The 19,745-nt window shown below is 43.6% G+C and overlaps 1 protein-coding gene and 2 long non-coding RNA genes across 5 annotated transcripts in view; 2 read left to right on the top strand and 1 right to left on the bottom strand.

The window, feature by feature from the left end:
* ATP9B (ATPase phospholipid transporting 9B (putative)) overlaps nucleotides 1-19,745 on the bottom strand; it is a 139,309-nt gene that overhangs the window by 17,157 nt on the left and 102,407 nt on the right. For all 3 annotated transcript variants that reach the window (XM_054724487.1, XM_054724486.1, XM_028139321.2), the window contains exons 14-18: nucleotides 14,877-14,989; nucleotides 10,869-11,117; nucleotides 3,945-4,106; nucleotides 3,317-3,409; nucleotides 245-328 (exon numbers count right to left, since the gene is read on the bottom strand). In XM_054724487.1, coding sequence (XP_054580462.1) covers nucleotides 245-328; nucleotides 3,317-3,409; nucleotides 3,945-4,106; nucleotides 10,869-11,117; nucleotides 14,877-14,989 — 701 coding nt within the window. The remainder of the gene's footprint in view (nucleotides 1-244; nucleotides 329-3,316; nucleotides 3,410-3,944; nucleotides 4,107-10,868; nucleotides 11,118-14,876; nucleotides 14,990-19,745) is intronic.
* Nucleotides 320-3,114, top strand: LOC129151012 (uncharacterized). The gene is made up of 3 exons (XR_008557815.1): nucleotides 320-471; nucleotides 2,172-2,373; nucleotides 3,038-3,114. It is a non-coding gene; the product is annotated as an uncharacterized LOC129151012 (long non-coding RNA).
* On the top strand, nucleotides 3,114-3,640 carry LOC129151013 (uncharacterized). Its single transcript, XR_008557816.1, has 3 exons — nucleotides 3,114-3,154; nucleotides 3,305-3,432; nucleotides 3,542-3,640. It is a non-coding gene; the product is annotated as an uncharacterized LOC129151013 (long non-coding RNA).

Below are 19,745 nucleotides of genomic sequence, written 5' to 3'. Positions count from 1 at the left end.
ATTTATATTTATTAGCATTTAGGACTTGCTGAATACATGGAAACTTGCAACACTAAAGAAATCCTCACTTCTACTGCAGAAGAGGGTGGGGCCATGACAGGGTGGGGGACTAAGTCCTGATGCTCCCAGCTGTGGCCACACGACCTCACAATGTCCCATGAGCAGTATGAACTCATTTTCACAGGAGCACCAGAGCCCACGAGGGATGAATGTCTGTGAGGGTGGAGAGAGACGATCTGCTCACCTCAAAGTCCTGGTACTGCTCCTCCGTGAGCGCCCTCTTCGCGACCACGAGGGTGCGCAGACCTTCGCGGGCCATGTTTCCACACTGGAAAGGAAGAGGCAGGCTACTGTGCTGTCATCACCCTCTCTGCATTTTTATCTCTGCTCCCAGTTCCTGTGTCCTGTGCCAGGGGGCTGGAGCTGGAGCAGCAGGCCAGACAGTTCCAGTCTACCTCCTTACCCAGACAGGTGGGTACGGTACTTAGCAGCTGTGCCCTCAGGGACTGCTGCCACCCCACCCCCCACCCCATGATGCTCTTCCTGACCTCGGAGAACAAGCAGTGCACGCACACAGCGGGGCTGGCGTCACAGTGCAGCTCCCAGATGACAAACACATGCTTTCCCACCTCAAACCAGACTTGTCAGAATGGCACCACAAGCCCTGAAACCATACTGCTCTCTGTGCTACCCCGTGCTGGCACTGGTAACATAGGGAGATTGATGCTTGAGGCCGGGGGAAGAGGGGAGGCCTGGAAGTAGGAAGACCCCGCGGAGCAGTGTGGTAAGAAGTGAGAAGTACTGCAGAGTACCGTGTTTTTATGAAAAATAAAGTTTAAGCCACGATGTGATGAACAATAAGCTATTCCATTCTGAACAACCTGTTTGAAGCTCACCTGTTGAGACGCCAAGAGTAACAACAGCCCAGGCTTATCCAGGCCACTCGGCTCCTGGACAACCTGCTACCTACTGCCGAAGGCCCTTCCCCTCCCCACTGACTGCCTTTCAATTTTCAATCTTTGACAATATTTTGAAAGCTAAAAACTCCAGCTGTTCAGCCTGTTTTGGGCATTTGTGGTTTACAGAGACCATGGTGATCGCTCCCGGGTCCGCTGGTGCCCCCACTGTGCTGGACTTTTGGGCAAGGGGCTGGCAAAGGCAGTGCCAGGAGCAGGGTCTTTTCAAAACACTTTGAGCAAATACCAGGGGACAGGACTCTAGTCACAGCTAAAGAACAACTAATCAAAACAGTGTCTCAATGTACATTTACAATGTAAAGCTGACAATGTGATGATGTGTTTAAGCAAATACATCGCCAACAAATGAACCCGCTACTTTAATGAAAGAAAGTCAAAGACTAGTGATGGGCATGCACTGTTAGGACTGATTACTGTTAGCATCTGTACAGCATGAAGGGGAGAGGAAGGTGCCCTCTTTGCAGCTCCCACAGGGAGGCTGGCTCTGCATCCCAGCCACCGAGGGGACTGTGACTTTGAGTGTCTGACCTTCTGTGCATTAGAATTAGAGACATGAGTGGAAATTCCGCATCGCCCAGGGACAAGCACGCAGGCTCGCTGATAAACCATGCAGACACGACTTCCCAAGCTCGCTCACCCCGCTAGCTTTGTGCAGAGGCCCTGTCATTGCCTACTGTCCCTTCAGGGCAAAGCTAATGTTTCTAGATAACGTCACCTCCCTCTACAGGAGGTTCATCTCTAGCAAAGCTCATTTACTACATTTGATGCTAAAATCTGGAGGCACATACAAAACCTGAGCCATTCGGGTTTGCTGAAGCTCCTTGTCAGTTCACTGGGTAGACTAGTCTGATGCTCACAATCAGACACACAGCTGCAGACATGGCAGGAAGAGCTGACGGAAGGTCCCGGCTGGGGACACGGACCCCAGGGGATGGCAGTATGCTCTTCACTGTGCCCTCATACTCCACTGTTCCCCAACTCTTTACTCCTGTTCACTCCTAACATCAGGTCTGGGGGTAAACAGCAAGCCTGCCTTCGAGGGAAGGCGGCCACTCTCAGCTGCTACATCCAGGACCTGGTTCTGAAGTTTATGCAGACTCACGCCACAGGGTTGGTAAAATCGGCCCCTTCTGTCACGTGACGAGTGAAAAGTGTTGATAGTTTTTTTGTTTTGTTGTTTTTTAATATTTGCAGAACACAAGTTTATAGTCAAGAATCCAACCTGGGGGCTTGTCTGAGACAGAGGAGCCCAACTAGCCCACAGGGCTCTGAGAGCCTGCTGGTCTCCCCCATGAAAGGTCTTCAGACTACGGCAGCATCACTACCAAGACATGGGCAGAGGTCAAAGATTCAACTAAGGGAAGAACTGCAATGTTGAGGAAATAAATGTACAAAGGTTTGTTAATAAAGTTATCTTTGTGAAAGACAATCTGACATTATGTGTCTGGTGCAGGACATTTATTGATTTGACCTCATAAAGCTAAATACATTAAACAAGTATTTTATAATTAATTGCACATCATTATGACCAAAAGTAATTTTTATGGCATTTTACTAGGTCTTCAGGGAGTTTAATTTATTCATGTTCCTGATTAAATCCCATTGCCCGAGGAGCTATTGATTCATATTGCCAATACCTCTGTGGAGGGTGTGGCCCTCACTGACAGACGGTCTCCTGTCCATGGTGGGGAGATATTAGCACAATAGCAATGTGCACGCGTTAAAAGGCTGGTGTTTATAACTGCAGGGCTTTAGTTTTGCTTTCAAATTCAGCTTCTTATTAATACATAAGTGTAAACAACAAATACTATAACCTCATGAGGCTAAAACAAGTCATATTTGTTTAGGGAGAATTTGATGCAGTAGAGCATTGGTTATGTTTGTATCTTTCTATTTTTAAAGTGGATCCTATGTACAAATTAGAACTAGATTTAAATTCTAATTAAATCTCCTTGTAAATAATTTAGGTTAAAAAATGAGTATATTAAATTGGCTATATGTACATCGTTATTTCAGAATTTTCTACTTTTTCACTAATCCAAACAAAATACTCTTCACAGGACCTACTTGTGTGCATGACATACCTTCACGCAAAACCCAGCACAGAAGTTGTGCACAAAGAGAGGAAGCTGCTCATCACTAAACAACCTCGTGGAACTGAGCTGGTATCACCTGAGGTAATCCAGTGGGAAAGATTATCCTGGAAAATATTGTGTTGGGTTTGAAACCTGGCATCTCAATTCATCCCCAGATCCCAGGTCTACCAGCTGGGACAGGACACTGGTTTTCTGTCTGCTCGCTAATCTGTGAACACGTTCCCATGACAGAGCGCCAGTTACCTCTTCCTCTAGCCAGTCATTATACTGGACGATGGTGGACATGACAGCATCAGCACCTTTCATGTAGAAGGTGATTTCTGCCGTGGACTCATCCTGCAAGGAAGGAGAATAAATGGGTATGTTCAGACCATGCTGCTCCTCAAATGACAGCGGCTGTAACAGGCTCAGAACAGTGTCTCCATGCAGCTGCCCGGTGCTGCACTGCTCGAACCTCTTTCTATTCAGGCTACATTGCCCCGATGCTCGGGCACCAAGATCGAGAACACAGCTGCAGATCTCGAGTCACTGTGCGGTGCTCAGAATAAAATTAGTTATTGGACATATGCCTTGGACTGCAAGGTAAATATAAATTCTCTCTACTTTTCATGGTTTGATTGAATAAGCTTCCTTGTATAGCCAACTTCTAATATATAGTTTTGGCATTTGTTAAAAATTTAATGGGGGTGTATTTCAGCAACTTTATGGTCATAAATCATTCTTACTTTAAAGTCTTCGGCATGCTGCTGCTGTTGAAAACAAAACAGAATGAGGAAATGACCTTTCACTAGCTCTGCCTCAGTTGTCTCAGGAGAGCTATCTGAAGTCACCCCCTTCACAGTGTCAATTATCGTGGGGCGAGCACGCCTACCCTGACGATGATGCCCATGCGCTTGCCCTCCGACGTGAAGGGGAACATCTGCAGGACGCAGTAGGTCAGGATCTGGCCGCCGGGCGTCCTCAATTGCATGGATGTGAGGTCTCTGTTGACCAGGGTGAGGCCGATGCTCTCCGTCCACTGCACCAGAGCCACCTGGGGAGACCAGCGACAGGTGAGGCTACTGGCTTCCCGGGAAGGGAAGCAAGAGGCTGGCGGTCAGAAAGCTTGGCCAAAAGGTGACCAATTTACACAGCTCACTGAGAACTTGTGTACCTTTGTGGCTGTGTCAGTGTTTACTTTTAATAATACTCCTCAGGCCAACAATAGCAGGATGACAGAGCCCTCGATCTCACTTTTCTGAAACAAAGGCCACAACTGAGTGTGCTCTGGTTTACTAGCTGTCCAGAGCCAGTGTTTAGTGGGCACACACAGTGGGCTGGAGGGCTCAGCGGTGGGCAGGCACTCACTATCGGCTTTCCAAGGTTCTTTCTGATTCCAGGAGCCTATGAGAGAGCAAACCATCCAACTCTCTCTGTTTATCTGACCTTTTTCTAAAATAAGAGATAAGTCTGGCTGGCGTAGCTCAGTGGTTGAACGTCGACCTATGAACCAAGAGATCATGGTTCGATTCTCAGTCAGAGCACATGCCTGAGTTTTGGGCTCAATTCCCAGTGTGGGGCATGCAGGAGACAGCCGATCAATGATTCTCTCTCATCACTGATGTTTTTGTATCTTTCTATCTCCTTTCCTCTCTGAAATCAATCAAAAAATATATATATATATTTTTCAATTTGCATGTTTCTTTTATTAGTGTAGATATATATATATATATATATATATATATATATATACATATATATATGAATTTTTAATGACCATAGTAACATATTAATTCATTATATAGTCATACATAATCTAACCAATAATCTCGACCATTATGTCATTTTCAATCTTTTACTACCACACTATTGAGATTAATATTTTTTTAAAAAATTTCTTTATTGATTAAGGTATCACATATTTGTCCTCATCCCCCCAATCCCATCCCACACCCCTCCCCACACATGCCCCCACCCCCCTGTTGTCCTTAACCGCTGGTTAGGCTCATATGCTTGCACACAAGTCCTTTGCTAAAAATATATTTTTTAAAAAAGGCATAAGGGAGTGGACACTCAAACAACCTTCTCACCCGGTTCCTCACCGAAACCCCAGAAACAGAAGAGACTGAGGTGCCATTTCCCACTGCCCAAGAGGGCACACAGCAGGTCCCATCCTAGGTGTGCAGAGCGAAGTCGCTTCCCGGCGCAGGCGATGCCTTAGAGCCGCGGTTTGCCGCTCTGTTGACTAATGAGTTTGCCGACCACTGACTTAGAGCCTCGTGTCCTGCTGCCACATCTCCAGCAGAGAGGAGGATGGGGAGGCCCTTCCACCACTAGTCTGTCCTCCACCACGGCCTTCCCCTCCCTGCGAGTCCCTCCTCTGTCCCACCACCTGTCGCTGCTTCCTGTGCAGTGTGCCCATTTCACCTCAGCCCCAATATATCATTTAAAATACACATTTCATTTTAATGAATAAAATCATAGTTGGCTGACATAAATCTAGGACAGCAAAACATTACACATTAGATTGCTAGCTAATGAGCCTTGACTGTATTGGGTTGTGATCATTCGCCCTGAGCAGCACTCTAACATCAGTCTTGCTGTCCTGCCCATGAGCGGGGCAGCATCCACCGTCACCCCTGTGCTGCAAAGAGGGCATCTTTGTAGACCCGGGCCGGGGGGTCCAGTCTCTGAGCACAGCCCAGAGGTCAGCGCTGGGAGTTACGTTGTTGGGAAAGGTTCTGACCTGGAGACTTTCCTGCCATTTGCCTTGACCATCTGTGTCTGTGGTGGTCTGAAGACAAGAGCTGTTCTTGCTCTAGCTGGTTCAGCTCAGTGGAGAGTGGGAAGGGGAGAGACAGAGAGGGAAACATAGATGTGTGACATCAATTGGTTGCCTCCCATACGAGCCCCAACCAGGACCATTGGATCGAGCCTGCAACCAAGGTACAAGGTACGTGCCCTTGACCAGAATCGAACCCGAGACCCTTCAGTCCGCAGGCCAATGCTCTATCCACTGAGCCAAACTGGCTATGGCTCTTCTAATGCCAAGTTTGTATATTTCATTTCTTCTTCCTGATGCACACAATCTCTGGCTTATCTTTCAAGGCACTCCCTAATATGTCAGCTGCTGAGATGGAGTTTCTGTCTCCTGTCACCGCTGTGCTGCTGGCAGTCAGGGAGGTGGTGCCTGAGATGGAGCTGTTCAGTGACTGTTTTCATCTCGGCTTCTCCTGACCATGGCTTCTCTGAGGTCATCCTTTTCTATACTGGGTCAGACTGCATACTGTGTGTGGTGGCTTCTAACAAGAGCGGGCTTTGGCTTAAAATTTATCTCAGGAGCAGTTAATACTCTGCTGCTTTTTGAATTTCCCAACTGTGCGGCCCTCATGGTCAGGAGGAAGGGGAAGAGGGGGATGTGTGTCTTTTCCTGTTCCCTTTGGATGCTGTTAGTGATGGCGCGGGCCTCCCAAGAATGTGCCCTCCCCCCAACATCGAGTCCTAGAGAGTTGGGGAGATTTCCTCAGTGCTTAGGTCTGGGTTCTGTTTAAGAGAGTTTTCAATGCTGTTGCTTGATTTTATCTCTTCAGGGATTTTTGTCAGTATTTGAATGAAACATGCAGAGAGTGGTTTATCCAGTACTTGTGTGCTGCCATGTTCATGTGGAAGGTTCTGGTTGACATTATAATAGGACATAATCCTGAGATATTTTTCCCTGAAATGTAAAGATAACTTAGAGCATAAAGGTTTAATCTATTTGAAATGACTGTTTCACAAGAGCTTTCAGAAATATCTAACGATATGATTATTGACAATAATACAAAAGTAAAAATAATTAAAGTGTGATGTAAAAATGTATGTAAGTGGGAGCCTGAGCTAAGTCTCATCCATAGGCACTGAGTAACACACTCAGGAAGTTTATTTACACATTCATGTGTCTTCGTACTTAGTAACCAGTATGGAAGGTAGTTCCAAGAGTTGTGAAATGAGAGGAAACAGAACATGGGGTGGGAGCTACAATTTTATATTAAAAAGTTTTTGTGCTGTCATTCTTTTATTGTGTGTTTTTTATTTTTTAAAATAAATCTTTATTGTTGAAACTATTACATATGTCCCTTTCCCCCCCTCACTCACCTCTCGCCCCCCACAAAGCCTTCACCACCCACTGTCTGTGTCCTTGGGTTATGCATATATGCATATGAGTTCATTGGTTGATCTCTGACCCCTCTCCACCCTCCCCTGCCGTCCCTCTGAGGTTTGACAGTCTGTTCAATGTTTCTGTGTCTCTGGGTCTATTTTTGTTCATTCATTTATGTTGGTCATTAGATTCTACATATGAGTGAGATCATGTGATATTTATCTTTCTCTGACTGGCTTATTTTGCTTAGTATAATAGTCTATCCATTCTGTTGCAAATGGTAAGAGTTCTTTCTTTTTTTACAGCTGCATAGTATTCCATTGTGTAGATATACCATAGTTTTTTAATCCACTCATCTGCTGATGGACACTTAGGCTGTTTCCAAATCTTAGCTATTGTAAATTGTGCTGCTATGAACACAGGGGTGCATCTATTCTTTCTGGTTGGTATTTCTAGCTTCTTGGGATATATTCCTAGAAGTGGGATCATTGGATCAAATGGCAGTTCCATTTTTAATTTTTTGAGGAAACTCCAAACTGTTTTCCACAGAGGCTGCACCAGTCTGCATTCCTACCAGCAGTGCATGAGAGTTCCCTTTTCTCCACATCCTCGCCAACACTTGTCATTTGTTGATTTGTTGATGACAGCCGTTCTTACAGGTGTGAGGTGGTACCTCATTGTCTTTTTGATTTGCATCTCTCGGATGATCAGTGACTTTGAGTACTTTTTCATGCCTTTTGGCCTTCTGTATGTACATTTTGGAGAAGTGTCTATTGAGGTCCTTTGCCCATTTTTTAATTGGGTTGTTTATCTTCCTTTTGTTAAGTTGTATGAGCTGTGCTATCACTCTTTAACAGCATGGGATAATGTCCTTTATCATCTTGACAATTACACAGGCATAGCTGCCAGCAATACTCCAGGGTAGTTTTTAACACACACTTTATCAATCATAATCTGTGCTATTACCATCACTGTTATAATAACAGAATTATGAATGTAAACTGCAATCTGATTGCCTGGAAAGACTGCCAATCAATACTCATGGCTGGCCAAGGAGTCGGCATTCTCTTCTGCTCCTGAGGGTCACAGGAGGGTTGATGTCACTGACAGGGACCTGCTCCCCACAGACATGCTGACGAAAGTGCACAATCAGTCCTCTGCTTCGACAGGCACAGCAATAACATGGATTAAACTGAAGAACGCTGCATACATTAGAGCTTATTTCGCTACCAGTAAATTCAAAAGCAATGCTGTTAATGATATAATGTTCTTCTGTTTTTAGGTTTGTCCTAAATCTTAGCTGATTCTTCACTAACCACCCAGTAAAGATTTATCTACCCCTGAAATGATATCTGAATGTAGAAACTACCTGTGATAAAGGGTGTGGCCCCGGGGGAAGAGTGTTACTACCAAATAGCGGGTGTACAGGGTCCGCAGCCACAAGAATCACGCCAATCACCTTTCTGGGCCACAAGAGGGTAGAGGTTGTCAAGGTTTGTGTCATCCTGTACCCTGATCACCTGAGCTGGCGCCCCTCTGCCTGCTGGCCATGTCCACTTAGGCCTGTTCCTGCCACTAGCTCAGTGTCAGCATTCAGCACCTAGCAGATAAAGCCCTGAAGAGGGCTGGCTTTAACTGTTCAGGAATTCCCAGGGAACTTTTCATGTCTGCTAAGCTGGAGTTTGCTATGCGGAAGCTGTGGACACAAAGTGACAGGCAAGGAACTTCCTCTTCCCAGAGAAAATGAACTATTGATCACTCACCATAAGAAACAACAACCAGGTGTAAGCAGGCCCACACTGTGACCCAAGAGAACACCCCACCACTCGCCATATCTGAAAATATCACTAAAAATACCGGAACAACACACACTTCATTACTACACATACTTCATGACTATGCCTCACAGAATCTTAATGATTTATGATGAATCCACCCAGAACTCCATTATTAGTATTGCTAAGACTTATTTATGCACATGCGTGAGGGAAATATCCTTTCCATTTTGGGAAAATGAAAATGAGACTCTTCTATTGAGTAGAATCAACACTGAGGTCATTCTACTTAATGAAGTGCATTCTCTCTAAAGGCCGAGATGACACAGAACCATAAACGCATGGGGATTGTGAGGTACAGAGCTGACAGGAACATAAAGCACTGTGGTCTTTTGACGACATCGCTGCTTGTTAGGCAGGTTCATTGTGACAGGTCCCAGCTGAGGTTGGACAGAAAACATCACTGGGGCCCTGCTCTTGAGTCGAGCTCTGGGGTGCACGATCCTCAGCACTTGATTCAATAAAAATGTTTCTGAAGCAGCACCGGTGACTGGACCCAGGGCCATCCTCCATCAGCCTAGTGCAGCCAAGTTTACTCAGCTCAGTACTGAGACCTTAGATGACCGTCTTCAGGCTTCAGGGACCCACAAATACTGCATCTATAGAGCCCTTTAAAATAATGATGATATTTAAACTTTTCATTTTCAGACTAAAATTCATGTTGAGGATTTCCTAATGGTTATAGAATATTGTTACTTTTTAATCATTGTCTAATTCCCAAAGTAGGAAGAAATTTTAAACAAGTACACATTGAAATATAAGATTAGCAGTTTCTACTTAGTTCTAGTAATCTTTGAATCAAGGAAATCCCTCTCATTGTGAATTCCTAACTTAAGATTCAAAAAGTGTTATAGAAACCTAAAGATGAAAAATCCTATGTATTTTCAATTTCAAATTTGTACTTATTTATGGCAGGTAATAAGGTAGATGTGTAATAAAGTATTTTTAAGTATCTTCCATGGCTGGCTTGATTACTTTACAGAGTTCTGAAGAACCCAGAGTGGAAAGCGTATACAAGAAAACTATATATAAAATATACTAAGACTGTATGGGAACTGGGCAAATTAGTTAAATAATAGATTTTGTTGTTGTTGTTGTTCATCCTCACCTGAGGATATTTTTCTATTGATTTTTAGGGAGAGTGGAAGAGAGAAACATTGACGTGAGAGAAACACATCGATTGGTTGCTTCCTGCACGAGTCCTGACCAGGCCCCGGGCCGGGGAGGATCCTGCAACTGAGGTACATGCCCTTGACTGGAATTGAACCCGGACCCTTTGGTCTGCAGGCTGATGCTGGACATAAAACACTGTTTTCTCCTGAATCCACTGAGCCAAACTGGCTAGGGCAATAATAAATTTTTATCAAACTAAAAATCAAATAATAATATAAAGTTGGAAATTACTGATTACCATATTTAATATTTTATCATTTCTGTTTTCTGTAGATTTAAAAAATTTTAAAATTCTGGCAAACATAACCGAAAATTTAATATGCGAACCTGATGATGCATTTGGAGGTGAGAAGAAACTGAGTAACGCAGCCTGTCAAGACTCCAATCAGTTCATGCACTCAAACTACTGACTTCCCTCCTGCTGCCCTGTTGACTAGCTCTTAGTACTCTGAGGTGTGTGGACACAGTAGGATCAAGTGCACACGCAGAAAGTCCTCACTCACCCAGGTTTCCCAGCCTGTCGCATTAACACTATCCTAAAGCTCCCCTGTTCACTCCTAAAAGAACTCATGCTCATGCTTTTGAGTCCCAGTGAAACACACCGGCCGACACTGCTTTGTACTCTGAGGAATAACATGGTGAAACGAGATTCTGTAAAAGGCTGACTGACCTCATCTGGGCTGGAGGCCTGGTAGGTGCGGTTCTCATCGCTGAAGTCTTGGTCCACCTCTGCGTACTCAGTCTCCCCGGTCACGCCGGCTCGAGACTCGTAAACCGGCGTCACGTTGTGGCACAGCGCAATGGCCGTCACTGCTTCGTGAACTCGGCTGCTCACACTCTTTCTAACTTTGGGACCTGAAGACTGGGCTTTTCTTGGTGGAGTTGAACTGGTATTGTTTCCACTAGCTTGAGAGTGCAGCTGTGAATATGGAAGTCACAAAGGTGAAGACGAAGCATAGCTGACACTGGGATTATGAACATGTATTATCTTACAAACTAATTAGGGTAAAAAAAGGAGCTTGATTTGATTTCCTGCTGATGATCTCCTACATCATACGTGCTGGTAGGATAAGGTTTTTATCTGACTGTGGCAAGTGCTGCGGTAATCCCCAGTTGTCAAGTACCCCAAAATATTTGCTATAATGTTTACCATCTGACAGTTTCCTTTTACTAGGTTCAATCTAACTGTGGCATTAACTTGCTGAGTCTTTTATAATTCCTGCTTATTTACTATTTCTGAAAGCAGAGTAAGTTTGAGAACAAAATAGAATGGTATATAATACATCCTCTTTCATTTTTGTTTATAAATGCTCTACTTAAAATGGTATAAACATTTGCTGAATACCATAAATCAATCCAGCTTGCAACAGTTTCTAAAGTTAGAGTCCAGTTGTGGAGATCATAATAACCAGTGATGGCTGCATTCTGAGGAGGAGTGACCCCCACGTCATATCTCAAAACCCTGTTCTCCTGAAGCAACGACCCAGTTAGCACTGATGTTTGCTTGGCTCTCATCACATTCAGCTGCATTCAAGGGTCTCATCAGCCAAGCAGATGACTTTTATTATTCACCTCCTACTCGGGGGAGGGACACGCCCCCTGACCCCACAGGACTGTCAAACATTTCTTCAGTAACTTCAGAGTCACTTGTGACGATCCTCCTTAGCACCGAGCCTGCCGCTTTTGGACCGGGCGTGCAGAGCCACTGAACCGTGACTACTCTGCCCATCAAATTACAGTGCTGTCTAATGAAGGGTTTAACTTCTCTGCTCAGCTGGCACCCCTGTCAGCGAGCTTCAGACCCCACATCTGCGTTCTGCTCACATGCTGCCGTTATAGCAGAAACTCGCTGACGCCCACCTTCTGCATTAGGCTATGCTCACTGATGGCTGTATAATTTAATTTCGCACAAATCCCATTAAAGATATGCCCTCTATCACCAGTGCTTCCAATGGGGAAATATAACCAGGTTATAAAAGATTTGTGTACATTACAGTGGACCTAGTCGGCTACTGTCATCTTAATAATAAAGAACATAAGGAGTAAAGTAAATTTCACATAAAGAGGACTGTCTAACCAGGTCATCAACAGATAGCTTTTAGTAAAAAAAAAAAAAAAAAAAAAAATGGAAGTCCTCTTAAATGGGGAAAATATTAAATATTTGCTATTTTTATATAATGACTCATCTTTCCTTCTTTTATTTTTATCTAGTAAAATCACTTATTTGGAGCTATTATAATCATATCTATAATAATGAAAGCATAATATGCTAATTAGACCGGACAGCCAAATGACCTTCCAGACGACCTTCTGGATGAAGCCACAGCTGCGAGAGCCGAGCCCCTTGCACGAATTTTGTACATTGGGCCTCTAGTTCATGGATAATATAAATTAATTTTGAAAAGAACAGATGTCACCTGGTACCATTTCAATCCCGACACAGGTTTCTAGGAGAGGGGAAAAGACTTTTAGATTTTTCTTCTACTAATAAATAAAGGGTGTCACAAAAACATGTATATACACTTTAACAGCTGATAGTTCAATTGATGTTTCTCTCTTCAGCCAGACTAAGCTTTGAACAAAGGAAATTCATCCTAAAATGCTACTGGAAGTCTGAAACACATCTGAATATAAACATTGCCTTTATAATTATTCAAAGTGTATATACATTTTTTGTACACTTTAACAGCTAATATAATTCAATGTTCACTCCTTTTCAGGCTTAACTAATTTGAAATAATGGGTTAAGCCAGACTAAGCTTTAAACAAAAAAAATTTATCCCACTAGACTTTATAATGGGGACACATAAAAGACGAAGTTTACAGTACAAAACTGGCAACAGTTGATGAGTTGAGCATATACAAATACCGAACAAAATGATTCTTGATGTTTGTGATTCCACTGCTTCGTGTTACCAGCAGTGTCTGGACCAGAATGGTCATCAGTTTAAAAACAGGCACTGACAAAAAGAATTATTCATTTCTGTAGATTATTTTACATTTTGAAAATGAACTGTATGTTAATAAAAACTGACTTTATAATCATTCAAAGTATGTATACATTTTTTGGGTACACCTATATTCTGGATTACAAAGTACTCCGACTGAAATGAGTGATAGCTGAATTAATAAAGTGCTTGGCTTTGAGTACTTGTGCATGTGTGTGTGTTTGTATGAGTGTACAAATATTACATATAACAAATATGTACACACATGATAAATATGTACACACCATATAATAAATATGTACACACGATAAATATGCTTACATGATGTGTACACATATGATAAACATGTACACACATGATAAAGTGTACATACATGATAAATGTGTACACATATAAGATTGTTTCCATTTGACAGCATCTCAAAAGTAAAGTATATGCTGACTGGAGAATACTGCAGAAGACAGAGAAGTTTTCATGGATCTGACGACAGTGCCAACAACACCTGAGCTTTGTCTGAGCGGGACAAGTGCAAGTACATTCGGTCCAGTCTATGCAGACTGCAAAGGAATGATGCAAACATGAGAGTCTGCCAAGTCACCTGCTGTGGCCCCGTGGGAGCCCCGAGGGGCAGGGCCTCGGTGCACTGACCCTTGGCTGCCCTGGTGACCCTGACACACCTTGGCTCACTATTATGTGGGTGACTAGATTCTACAACCAATCTACAAAGAGGCAGAGGAAAAGCCCAAGGAAGTGATGACTGGTGACACAGACAGCAGCCTCGGATGGGAGCATCTTCGATTCCCTTGGCTGCTAGGTTTGAGCACGCTGAATCAGTGATTTCAGGTTATAGGACAGGTAGAAGGAAAACCAAAGGAAGGAAACACACAACTTGGGAACAGAGCTATTGGAGACTGCAGAGCCTAAAAACTGAACACTGGGAAATGGTCTGTCTCCAACCCCTCCACAGATCTCAACATGACCTGCACTCACGCACTCGCCCAGCTGTGTCCAATGTCAAAAGCCTCGAATATCAGGACTCCAGTCCACACTCACCGGAGTTAGTCTACTGCCTATGGGACAGGCAAACACCCTAACCACCAGGCTGCACCCCTCAGTGAAAGCAAACAGTCCCTGTGCTTGCCACCTTACACAACTCCTCTGGGGCCCAGTGAAAAATCGAGATTTAGGGTATGTCATAAAAAAAGAGCCCTTATCTATTAGAGACAGACTAAATATTATAGGTGAAATCATGGGATATGTGAGTTTCACTTGAAAAGCATTGGGTGAAGCAGAGTGAACAGGCCCGCAGTTTGTTGCACCTGCTGACATGAATAACAGATACACAGGCTTCTAACACTGTACTTTCTACTTCGGTTTACTGAAAAGGTGAAAAAAACAAAAGAATATAAGAAAAAGTCTTATTAATTATGAAGAAAACCAGAAGAATTGTTATGAAACATCTGATGAAGCATTCTACTTAGTATTTTTGAAATACCATCTTCACAGAATAATTTTATAAATAGTTCACTAAGAAAATTTAACATGAGTAAGTGATTTAAGGCTATTATGCCTTGCTTCTACAGTATAGAAATGCCTATTTAAAATTAGTCCAAATCTTTTGCTTGATTTATAAGTTAGAGATGATGGAACTAATGCAATGCTTTTAAGATTAACGGAAGGAGTTTGCTAGTGTGCAGACCAGCAAACTGACGGCTCACCGGAAGTCGTACCTGTGTGTAGGAGCTCCTGACATGGCTCTGGATCTCATCCATCGTGTCTGTCCCGTAGGACACAGTGCCCAGATGCAGCCGCTTAAACACCATTTCATTCTGAGTGAGGGTTCCTATGATACAAGGAGCAAGAGAAAATGAGAGCATACAGGTGGCTCATCGAGATCGTGGTGATCCCTCCCTCTGCCACACCTCTGCTGCCACAATCTCCGTTCCGTGACAGTCTCCTGAAATGTCTTTTGCCGCTCTTTTCATCTTACTAGTGAGGACAAGAAGTGTTCTTCCCAGCATGTCAAGAATAACTTTTAGTAACTTTAATGATGTGAAGGGGCCTAGTTCTGTGAAGAAAATCTCCCCTCTGCCTGTTACTTGACACAAACGGCATTTATGCCTGTTCTGAAAATGACAAGCACAAAACTGCAACATTGAGTCACAGCTATGTAATCACATGAGAGAGCCCTACCCGAGCAAGACAACTAGCCCCAAATTAATGTGTCTATTAGTTAAAAACAACAACCCTATTTTGAAAAATTAAGTATTTTTAATTGAACAGAAGCAGGTGTATCTAAGCTGAGAAAGGAAAGGAATGGGAAGGAAGGCATTTATTCTGTAGCTGTGAGCTGCTGGTGTGCTCACTGGTTCCTTGGCAGGCGAGGACAGTGTCCATGCAGTCAGTGGTCACTTCTTGGGACTGCCATTCGGTTGGGGCCAGGCACTAATGTGAGCGTGAGGCAGTGAGGAAGGCAGGCTAAGAGGGGTGCACAAGCAGGTCAACTTTCTGAGAGCTCGTGATTTCAGCTTCCTACCAAAAAGATACACAAGCAGATGCAGTGAAGCAATGTCATGAGAGAGGTGGGCAGAGATACCACCACACTTCAGACAGCTGGTGAGTTTTTATTAAGTGGCAATAAATTCACAGTGCTATATATCTTAGGGCTCTGGAAGGAGACCCTCAACACTTTTTATGAATCAGTTAATATAAAAATACACTAATATATGCACGTAACTTGGGCCCATCTGGTTTCGGAGTTCTGACCCCCCGTGAGGTACACATCAGTCCTGCTTGGATGGCTCTGGTGCTGTCTCCCCTGGGCTTCTCTGCGCTCATTTCAAAGCTGTAGATCAATCTGGAGAATACTGTTGCATCTTAACACTGTGAGATCCTATGCACCGGTACACTGACTTTATTTTTGATGCTATTGTAAATGGAATTGTTTATTCAATTCTATTTTTGGGCAGTTTATTGTTAGTGTAGAGAAATACATTTCATTTTGGTATATTGATCTCAAATCTTGAAACCTTACTTAACTTGTTTATTGGTTCTAATAGAATTTTTAGAAGATTAGGATTTTCTATATAAAGGTCATGTCACACATCGTCTTGCCTGACTGCCGTGTTGAGAACCTTAAATATTCATAGCAGCATTATTCAATAGGCAAAAACCAGAACAATGCTAATGTCTATCAACGAATAAATGGCAAATAAAATGTGGCATATCCATACAATGGAATAGTACTCAGCAATAAAAAGGAATGAAGCACTGACACATGCTACAATGTGTCAGTTATGTTGAGTGAAAGAAGCCAGTCATTTAAAAAATCCAATTGGCAAATTTATTGAGGCAGTAAGATTAGGAGTTGCCTAGGGTGGGGTGGGGATGGGGAAGAATGGATGGAGGCTGGTGTATACAAGGAGGCTTTGTAGGGTGATGAAAACATTCTAAACTTAGATTGTGGTGAAGGTTGTCCAGTGGTTATGCCAAATATTGAGAGAGCTATAGATACATCCTGAAGATCTATCATTTGATTCAAACATTGTGCAACAACTGCTGCCCTTTCTAAAATTCTAACTTGCTACTAAATCATGTTTTAAGCCATTTAAAACTGATATAATCACGCCGAAACCGGTTTGGCTCAGTGGATAGAGCGTCGGTCTGCGGACTGGAGGGTCCCAGGTTCGATTCCGGTCAAGGGCATGTACATTGGTTGCAGGCACATCCCCGGTGGGGGGTGTGCAGGAGGCAGCTGGTCGATGTTTCTCTCTCATCGACGTTTCTGGCTCTCTATCCCTCTCCCTTCCTCTCTGTGAAAAATCAATAAAATATATTAAAAAAAATAAAATAAAACTGATATAATCAGCATTTCTCATCAAATGAACAATGAAATATTTGTCTATTATTTTGGCATTTGAATAAATAAGTTCACATCTTGTTGGGTTAATGATACTGAAATATTTATGCAGACATTGTGAGTAGCATATATGATTTCTCACATTTTAAGGTGAATCCTGAAAATGCTTTTTAAAATTTCAAGGAAGTTTTGCTCCCACAGCTGACTGCAGGACTCTGAGCAGTACGGTCCGTGCTGGGGTTGTACTTCTGTGCCTTCAGGTATAGCAGTCAATGTGGGGAGACAACACCAGTTACTAAAAAATCAGTAATGAAACTTATTTTCCAGATCTTATCTTCCTGACAGTTCCTACAATTTTTATTGTCTTAATATAGCAGAAGTCAATATGTCCCGAATCTGAAACTTGGCAAAGGGGTAGGACTAACTCAGCCAGGCAGAGGCTGAGAGCCACCAGGTCAGAGCATCCAGTGACCTCTGGTCAGGATACTGGCTCCATGGACAGGAAGTGTCTTTTAACAAAAGGTTTGTTTGTGATTCCTGTAAAAAAAAAAAAAAAAGGCTATAGCTCTTTAATAAAGCAGTTCTTTTGGACTACAATGAGCAAAACAGGCAAAGAGGAAATTAACTTCTAAGGAGTAAGTCCTGCAGGCGTCATTCTCGGGGTGGTGACAGATGTGACACAACTAGCAGAGGAACACTGTCAGAGAAGCAGATGCAGAGCTTTCTGATCAAATATTCCCTGGTGGTGATTTGGCCTCAGACTAAAACTAGAACCCACTGCAGGAGAGGAGGGAGAGGTGGTTGCCATAGGAAACAAGAGACAACCCGCCCACAGCTCACAGGACTGGCAGCTTCCAGCCTGCACATCACTTCCTGTGAAAGTTCTAGTGCAGCAATGGGGTTGATGACTATATTAAAACACAAAGCTTAGACCTTACAAGGAAAGGATAAACAAAACTTCTAATTTACCAAACTGAAGAGTATGCATCGATTCTTTAAAACTATCGGACACCATTTAATGTGGAGTCACCTATAGTGCTTGCTGTCCATGGGCTTTCTCAAGATGACATTCCCAGCACTGTAGGATTTGTTCAACTGCGGAGTGTCCAAACGCCCCAAGATATAAACTCACACCCAAACCCACACTGTAGTGACTGTGCCCGCAGGACTGCTTACGAATGCCCCAATTGAAGACCCTGTCACCATCTCCAGACAGAACACTGCTCACCCCTCATGAGAGTGTGGCTCGCAGGCACTCTGCACACTGTGGTAGCAGCATGGCTCAGCACAGATGGCTCTGTACTGGGAAACGTGTGTGTCATTCAAGTCCAAGCAACATGGCATTTTGGGTAATGGATTTAAGTTAATTTGTGAGTCCTAAGAAACCTGTTGTTTTAGTGAATGTTTTCAGTAATGGCTTTATTCTACACAAAGATAAAAACTCCCTAACAAACAAATTAGTGTGTGGCTTTAACAGGCTGAATCCACACTACACTTTAAAATCTACGACTCCTCTGCAGCTTTGTTCTAAAGCAGTGGTACCACCAAAGGCACCGGAGAGGAAGGTCCAGCAGATTGACAAGGTGCAGCTCCAGCTGCAGCACTGTTCATCACGTAGCGGCTGTATCTCTGGTCAGTGTCAATATGCTCCACATCCTGGCAGCTCACAGATGCCAACTCCTGCCGAATGAATTACTTTATGTCTCACGCACTGGTGGTCACAGATGTGTCACTATAGCAACATCATTAATTTCAGATCTTACCGGAAACGTGCACTCCAATCAAACCTAATTATACCACTCTGCTTTCTTGTCCACAAGGAAACTGTAATTCGATTATTGGGGTGCTGCATCTCCCTGCCTCTTCCACTCTGCTCCGGCCAAGGACAGTGGCACTTAGGGAGACCTCTTGTCAAAAAGCTTCTTGATGAAGCACAAACCCAATTTGCAGTCCTGTGAAGCCCCATCTCATAGTTATGTAGCAACGTGGGGCTCCTCAGAGCTCTTCATTCCAGCCAGAGCTCAGGCTCCTTGGAAGATGTCTGCAAATTGCTTCCCACCCTCCCTGACACCAAGAGTTCCACCTGACAACTACCCACTGTCAGGCCTGCTGCTGCAGGGTGATGGAGGCCATTACAGTGACCCTAAGACCTGAATATTTTACATGACCAAAGTGAGGAATAGAAATAGAGCCTATTACTTAAGTTCCTGGAAAGCACATGCACATGAGTAAACACCAGAAATGCGCCCGTTTCAGGGGCACAGAGGACTTTCTGGAATCTGGCTGTGACTTTCCAATGCACAGAAATCTATGTGTGCCTGACTGTTCAGTGCCCTTCTGCTATGCCAACCCCACCACAGAGCCTTGTCCACAATAAAGGCTTGTTCAAAGGGTTAGGGGATCTGCCCTAGCACACATGTCATTAAAGGACCAGGTCTGTCCATGGCCCCCATCCCACTGTGTGGACACCATGTTTTTACAGTGTCCAAGTGCAGATGAAGCTGAATCCTATTCACCTGCTTGCAGTGGCAGGATAATTAGAAAATTAGTGCTCTATTTGCACACCTACGATTTGGTCAGTGTGGCCCTGATGAATGGCTACAGCCAACACTCCCTCCCCCAGTGCCTGGGACCCTGACTTGAGGCCACACACCCTTGGGAAGGAGGAGACCCAGTCCTACATGTTTTAATTTCAATTTATTTTTAACTAGAGGTCCAGTGCATGAAATTTGTGCACATG

This window comes from Eptesicus fuscus, chromosome 12, assembly GCF_027574615.1.
Source record: "Eptesicus fuscus isolate TK198812 chromosome 12, DD_ASM_mEF_20220401, whole genome shotgun sequence".
Lineage (NCBI taxonomy): Eukaryota > Metazoa > Chordata > Mammalia > Chiroptera > Vespertilionidae > Eptesicus > Eptesicus fuscus.
This window is presented reverse-complemented; position numbering and strand designations above follow the sequence as displayed.